This window comes from Sinocyclocheilus anshuiensis, unplaced genomic scaffold (genome assembly GCF_001515605.1).
Source record: "Sinocyclocheilus anshuiensis isolate Anshui unplaced genomic scaffold, SAMN03320099.WGS_v1.1 scaffold535, whole genome shotgun sequence".
Classification (NCBI taxonomy): Eukaryota; Metazoa; Chordata; class Actinopteri; order Cypriniformes; family Cyprinidae; genus Sinocyclocheilus; species Sinocyclocheilus anshuiensis.
The window spans coordinates 1,575,993-1,583,668 of record NW_015551063.1 but is presented as its reverse complement, the minus strand read 5'-3'; the positions used below and the strand labels follow the sequence as shown (position 1 = coordinate 1,583,668).

Below are 7,676 nucleotides of genomic sequence, written 5' to 3'. Positions count from 1 at the left end.
ATTCAATCCCAAAGCACAAATATATCTATAGAATGGTATATAAAACAAACTTATAAGGGGGAAAAAAAACCCGTAGATAATAAACCCAGCTCCATGGTGGGCCCCAAGTGATCATGGGTTTAGGGTGTTTACAAATGCAACCCATTGCACAGGTTCTGCCAAGAGCAGACATTCACACAACATAAGCATTAACATGAATTTGTGAAAAACGACATGATCATGCATAGCTAAATGGGACAATTTCACAAAAATGTGTCAAAAGGCACATTTATAGACCAGAGGAATTGATTTTGAACAAGTCTAATTGATTTTTGACAAAACTCTTTCAGTTTTACTGTAAGATGCGCTTTGTAAGACTGATGAATTACATTATAACAATGGGGCCATGAATAGGTTCTCCTTTCACAGAATACAAAATAAATAGAAAAAATGATTAAAACAGTCAGGCAGAGTCTGAGGAATGCTGAAAGTTTAATAAAAGAAAGGAAAAACCAATACAGATTTAGTAGTAGCAATTAAGGCGTAAAATGTGTTAACCTTCACATCTAAATCGCTATGACAGAACATCCAGGAATCTGATTTATGAATGCGCCAGCTTTCATTACTACTTTAAAAAGAGCAAAACCCCAGTCTAACTATTTTTTTTTTTAATTAAAAAACAAAAAACAAATGTACAAAAACAATGGCTGAACACAAGAAAACACGAACGCAGCATAAGAGACATATGAAGAGAAGTTCTGGTTTATTTCTTCGTTCCGTTACTCTGCGCTTTGGCTTTCTCCTTTTCCAAATATTTCTGATGAGAAAAAGAACATTTGTTTTCGAAAACATATTGAACAAGAACAAAAATGTCAATGTAATAATGCTGATATTTACTTAAAAAAAAAAAAAAAAAAGGTAAGTAAATCCCCAAGCTATTATACATAAACTAGATCTCAATCCTGTTCTGACATCTTATGCTAAACACAGTTATTGCATTACAAGTGACAATGTTAAATAACCATGTTATAGAAAGATGAGGATGGAAAAAATTGTCACCTTAAGTTTATCGTAGTGTGCTTGGCTACTGCAGTGGATCTTCTTAGCAGTGTCTTCATTCGAGTAAAACAGAAAGCAGACTCTGCAGTAGTATCCCATCTTCACAAACTCCACACCTGAAAAGGGTCAAATGGGATTCATTAAGAGACTTCTTACCTTATTTTCAATCTATCATGACTAGACTGCACAAGTGAACAACAGCGATCAAAGAGGCCAATATTTTGGCCCTGATTTAGTGCCATATTTGTTTTATGCGATTTGGATCTGTATTTAGCAGACTAAATCCATAGCTTGGTTATGTCAAACCTTGTTATTTCTTTGCAAAAAAGCAGTCATCTTACCCACTGGGACATTAGGATCATACGGCTCAAGAGTAGCATGGCTCGTGTCAAGCTTTATTTCAGGCGCTGCTGTTGTAATGGGTTTTTCCTCAGTCTTCCCGCTCTTCTCTGATTCAAGAACAGGGGGAGCAGCAACAGTCTCTTCATCTTGAGGCTCCTGGGCAAAGGAAAGCAGTGGATAAATCAAGTGCTGGCAGTGTGAAAGCATTTTTAAAAATCTTTATCTACTGCTTATAGATCCTGTCTGGACTGAGATCACTGTCACAATACGAGTCCATAATCTATAATAACGCTTCCTCCAGTGAAAAAGTCCATCTCCTGTTGTCTCTCACATCAAAATCCACCGACATGCTTGTTTAGAGCTGTTTTGGCTTGTAAACCGTGCTTGATCTGTGCATATTTCTCTCCTGATCCAGACGAGATGACTTCTTCACTGGAGGATATGTTATTATGGATTATGGACTTGTGTATTTTAAAAGGGTGTCTACAGATATGAACAAGTTCAATTTTAGACTTTTTAAGACCTTTTTAATACCACCTTATGTGAAATTTAAGACCAAACCTGTGAAGGAAATACACCTTATATTACATACGTATATGTAATATCCATCTCCTGTTGTCTCTCACATCAAAATCCACCGACATGCTTGTTTAGAGCTGTTTTGGCTTGTAAACCGTGCTTGATCTGTGCATATTTCTCTCCTGATCCAGACGAGATGACTTCTTCACTGGAGGATATGTTATTATGGATTATGGACTTGTGTATTTTAAAAGGGTGTCTACAGATATGAACAAGTTCAATTTTAGACTTTTTAAGACCTTTTTAATACCACCTTATGTGAAATTTAAGACCAAACCTGTGAAGGAAATACACATTATATTACATACGTATATGTAATATTTACAGGGTTCCTACACATTTTCCATTTCAAAATTCCATATTTTTCCAGACTCAAATTTCCAGACTTCTCTGTAGAGTTTTCAGACTATATGTGACCCTGCCCTGCTCAGATCGGATTTTGAGATTGGCTAATGCAGGGGTGTCCGAACTTGGTCCTGGAGGGCCACTGTCCTGCAGAGTTTAGCTCCAACTTGCAAAAGGATCCATTGCTGAGCAAGTGATGGAATGCTACTTTTCTCCAAATCTGTTCCCATGAACAACAAACTCATCTACATCTTTAATGGCCTGAGGGTGAGTTTCAGCAAATTGTAATTTTTGGGTGAACTACTCCTTTTAAAGGGAAAGCTCACTCATAAATAGCATGCTACCCTCATCCAAAAAGGAGTGACAAACAGACTTATTCGTGTTATAAACAAAAACACTGAGGTCACTCACTGGTTCAGCCTCCATATTCTGGTGCTCTGATGTATCTTTGCTTTGTTCCTCCTCTGGCTCAATATTCACTTCAGGAAAGGTTTCTGCTGAAACATTTTGGCTTTCCTTCTCTTCCTGACTCTCCACATCCTCAGCTTTATCCGTGACAGGCTCTTCCACTTTCATCTTCTTGACATAAGGTTCTTCCTCTTTCTTATCCTTACTTTTGCCAGAGGAGTTGCTCTGGGTCTCAGACTCTCCGGAGCGCTCCCTCTTGAGTGGTCGTTTGTCCTCAGGCTCTGGGCTTGGAGGTCTGTGTCTGTGAGAAGATTATATTGTCAAAACAGATGCCATGCAAGATTCTTTGGGGAAAAAAAAAAAGGCAATCTGATTTTCCAACTGACCCATGTTTGAGTTGCTTATATTTCCTGCTCACGTAGACAACTAGTCGTTTGCCTTCAAATTTAGGTCGATTTTCCTTGTAGGCCTCTGCCATTTTCTCAGCATCTTCCCATCTTTCCATCTCAATGAAGCACTGAGCAAAAATACCACAGATATCATCAACACCATATTTATTTGGCTTGTGTATCCACCAGAAAGAGTCAAATGTTTACATTACCTCACTGCGCAATCGATTCAGAAAATATCTCTTAATTTTTCCAAATGGTTCTGCGATTTTCAGAAGTAATGCATCTGAGCCTTTGAAGGGTGGAACATTACGAATGTAGATGACTCTGCCGCTCTGTAGATATTGCACATAAACATTGGTGTTAGATTCTGCTCCTTTTAGATTCACAGGCATTATTCAGGGAGAGTTAAAGGGATAGTTCACCCAAACATTTTTATTTGCTCTTAATTTATTCACCCTCAGGTCATCCAAGATTTTTTCTTGAGCAGAACAGTAAAGAAGATCCATTACGAATGTAGATGACTCTGCCGCTCTGTAGATATTGCACATAAACATTGGTGTTAGATTCTGCTCCTTTTAGATTCACAGGCAGTATTCAGGGAGAGTTAAAGGGATAGTTCACCCAAACATTTTTATTTGCTGTTAATTTATTCACCCTCAGGTCATCCAAGATTTTTTCTTGAGCAGAACAGTAAAGAAGATTTTTAACTGAAACCGTGGTCCTTGGTGATTCATACAATACAAGTGAGCAGCTGCCCGTTTTTGACAATTAAAAAAAAAGCATATCAAAGAACACAAAATTAATTCCCGTGCCTCCTGCCGATTTATTGAGGTCTTCGATCAGTCTGTGCAAGAAACTGAACATTATTTGGTGAACCGGTTCAACTAGTTTCTTGCACAGACTGATCGTTTCGCTTCATAAGACCTCAATAAATCGTCAGGAGCCACGGGTATTAATTTTGTGTTAATTGATATGCTTTTTATTTTTATTTTCAGAAACATGCAGAAGCCGACTTGATTTTTATGAATCACCAAGGACTGTTGGTTTCAGCTAAAAATCTTCTTTACTGTTCTACTGAAGAAAAAAGTAAAGTACATCTTGGATGACCTGAGGGTGAGTAAATTAACAGCAAAATGTCATTTTTTGGGTGAACTTTCACTTTAATAAACCCAAGTCTTACCTGGATGGTTGGATAGGTGTGTGAATGATAGACCTTCACAGGCTTTCCACACACAGATGGTATGACATTTCCACTGTAGAAACTAGCCATTGCTCTTGCCTCTTGTTCATTGGAGAGCTCCAGAAAAGCCTAACAAAAGAGCACAAAAAAATTGTTTTTTTTTTGAGCATAATTCATTGTGCACAGAGTCAATGACAGAATGACATAAAAATGTTCCCTCCAATAAATTAAACTCCGCTTGTCAATACATAAACATTTATACATTTACTATGAAATGATCTAGCATCAGAAATTTGTGTGGACAGCTAGAGTAAAGCTGCTGTGAGTGAGGTGGCCTGAACAGAACATCTGAGAGCTGTTACCTCAGGCCTTACATCCAAAACCAGGTGCCGCACCACTTTACCAAAAGGCTTTGCAAGAGAAAGGACTTCATCCAGATAACCGTAGCCACGTTTAAACCCAACAACATTTACAACTCTCAATCCCTACAATTAGAAAATACACAATCAGTAAATCAATGTTCAGCCATTAGTTGCAAACTATTATTATACACTTTCAAGTACACAAGAAATAAGTGACTTACTCCACTATCCTTGGAGCTTCCTGAAACATACAAGATGAGATAAGGCATCATTTAAATGGACTGACTACAGAAAAAGCATGCTCAATCAATAGCCTTTTCAAGATTACAGTACCATTCAAAAGTTTGGGGTCTCTTCTGCTCAACAAGGCTGCATTTATTTGATCATAAATGCAGTAAAAACAGTAATATTGTGAAATATTAATACAGTTTAAAATTACTGTTCCTGTGATGTAAAGCTGAATTTTCAGCATCATTACTCCAGTCTTTAGTGTCACATGATCCTTCAGAAATAATTCTAATATGCTGATTTGCTGATCAAGAAACATTTCTGATTATTATCAATGTTGAAAACAGTTGTGCTGCTTCAAATTTTTGTGGAAACCATGATTCTCTGATGACCAGAAATTTCAACATAACAGCATTAGTTTTAAAATTGTCGCAATGTAAAAGTCATTAATGTCACTTTTAAGGAATCCTTGGCGAATAAAAGTATTAATTAAAAAAAATTCTTACTGACCCCTTTTGAATGGTAATGAACATTATTTGGTAAAGTAAACATTGATTTAAATGTTTGGGTGCCATCCTCTCTTCTGTTTGTTCTAGCTAGTTAAAGTAGACAAAGTCAGAGAGCACTGTCATTGAGATTTCATTGATAATGATTATCTTTTCATTTTAATTTATCACCGCAGACTCAGTTGTCTACGGATCACTGGTAAAGCCATTGTCTTTGCTCAAGAGCAGTACCTGATGTGTTTTTAGCTTTGGACTTTGAGTCTTGTTTCTCAGCATCCTCCTCCTCCGCTAGCTCATCAAGAGTAACAAACTCATCTATGTTCTCAGGAAAATCCATTTCACTTTGACCCTCCTAGAAGCAGATACAGATAGAGGCAACAGAACTGCAGGTTAAAACAGTGAAAAACATGCAATTGTGATGAATAGTGATCAGGGCTGGCAAGCTCCAAAGAGGACAAAAGAGCAACATAAAAAGTGATTCATACAATCGTACGGCTTTAGAAAACTTGTAAGTAGAAAGTGGATCGGACTGAGCACCAAATCACACTTGTAGCCAATCACCAGTAAGGGGCGTGTCCACTCATGATGGGGGCGGTGCCTGTTGCAAAGCATGTTTGTGAATTAGGGGGCTGAGCTATCAAGATAGGGGTGTGATCCTTTTGGTTAGGGGCGTGTTTGTTTTGGTCATTTCAATATCAAAGAGTTTCTCAGAAATCACTTACTGCACCTTTAACTGTAATTGACCATACCATATATGGTGAATAACTGTAAATGGTTTATTACATTGCCATTTTGCTGTAAAATACCTTTTTCCCCTCAGCAAAAACTATGAATTACCATATCATTTACGGTGAAAAACAATTAAAGGACATTCCCAGAAGTCCCTACATGACATTTTTAAACGTAAAAAGCTAATTTTGGTAATTCAGGAAGATTGGTATATTATCATTATTTCACTTAAAGAAATATACAGTTATAAGTTGCAAAAAATGCAAGCACCAATATGGCATTCTGTAAAACCGGAATTTCTGGCAACCACAGTGGCCAATTTTTTACCGTAAATTTAACATTACTTTGATGCTACAGTGTACTTTTCATTATGCTGTTTTTTGGAGCTTGACAGCCTCTGGTCACTGTATGCTTTCGTTATGTGGAAAATATCTACATGAATATTTCTTCATGTTCAAGAGGGTGAGTAAATGATAACAATTAATTTTTCAATGAACTATCTCTGCAACAAAGGATTAGGCAGTGGCATTTTTAAGATTATGTGCGAAAGCTCCTGCCTGCTCTGCATTGTCCTCTTCAGCACCCTCATCTTCAGCTTGTTCATCATTCTGTTCCTCAAGGTCTTTAGGAAGATCAGAGGTGCTCTCCTCCTGCTCTGCCTCAGATGCTGCAGGTTCCTCCAGCTCAGTCTCTTCCTGTTTTTCATCAGAGTCCTCTTGGTTCTCTGCAGTCTCGGCATCATTGGAGGCATCTCTGGCTTGCTGCGCTTCAGGGTCCTCCTCATCCTCTACATTGGTGTCATCAATATCTTCTTGTTGTTCAGTGGCTTGCGCTGGATCACAGGATAGTTCGACATCATCTGCATCTGCTTCATCAAAACCCTCTTCATCTCCATCATGTGCTTCCATAACATCAGCTTCTTCGTCTCCTGACCCACCGCCCAGGGCTTCTGCTTCCTTAGGCTTTGGTTCCTCTTCTTTCTCATCCGAGCTCTCTTTGGATTTGGAAGTAGAGGAAGACCTCTGGGTCTTTGATGAAGGTTTATCACCAGTTCTGCTGGTGGCACTGCTGCTCTTATGGGGAGGTGCTTCCCTTGCTTGTTCGCCCTTGCCTGGTGGGACCCTTGAACATCAACCAGATTTACAGAACATTTGGTTTTGTTTTCTTTTTAAAGATATAAGCGTTTTCTCTGGATAAGAAGGACAACTCACGTTAGAGTCTTATACTTTGTGCAGATGTTCAGTCGAATGGATCTTCTATTGATAGTCAAAGGATTGATGGTGTAGTACTTCACCAACATCTCCGCATCCTCAGGATTGCTCATTTGAACAAATGCCTGTTTTAAAAGAGGTCAAAGTGAGAAAGAGTTCAGAAGCGATGGCTGTCAAATATTCACCAATTCAATTCAAGTTTATTTGTACAGCGCTTTTCACGATACAAATCGTTGCAAAGCAACTTTACAGCAAATTAAGTTTATACAATATTTAGTAGTAGCTTATCAGTGGTGACTGTCAGTTAATGTACATATGGTAGAAATGTATGGAAAAATCAATTAAAGAAGACATAA

At 38.1% G+C, this 7,676-nt stretch overlaps 1 protein-coding gene across 1 annotated transcript in view; it reads right to left on the bottom strand.

The window, feature by feature from the left end:
• LOC107662020 (matrin-3-like) overlaps positions 1–7,676 on the bottom strand; it is a 15,647-nt gene continuing 7,971 nt past the window's right edge. The window contains exons 10-21 of the mRNA XM_016451873.1: positions 7,321–7,445; positions 6,667–7,231; positions 5,612–5,732; positions 4,868–4,887; positions 4,647–4,769; positions 4,285–4,413; positions 3,314–3,436; positions 3,099–3,229; positions 2,716–3,013; positions 1,380–1,536; positions 1,039–1,154; positions 1–796 (exon numbers count right to left, since the gene is read on the bottom strand). Coding sequence (XP_016307359.1) covers positions 743–796; positions 1,039–1,154; positions 1,380–1,536; positions 2,716–3,013; positions 3,099–3,229; positions 3,314–3,436; positions 4,285–4,413; positions 4,647–4,769; positions 4,868–4,887; positions 5,612–5,732; positions 6,667–7,231; positions 7,321–7,445 — 1,962 coding nt within the window. The 3' untranslated portion in view covers positions 1–742. The remainder of the gene's footprint in view (positions 797–1,038; positions 1,155–1,379; positions 1,537–2,715; positions 3,014–3,098; positions 3,230–3,313; positions 3,437–4,284; positions 4,414–4,646; positions 4,770–4,867; positions 4,888–5,611; positions 5,733–6,666; positions 7,232–7,320; positions 7,446–7,676) is intronic.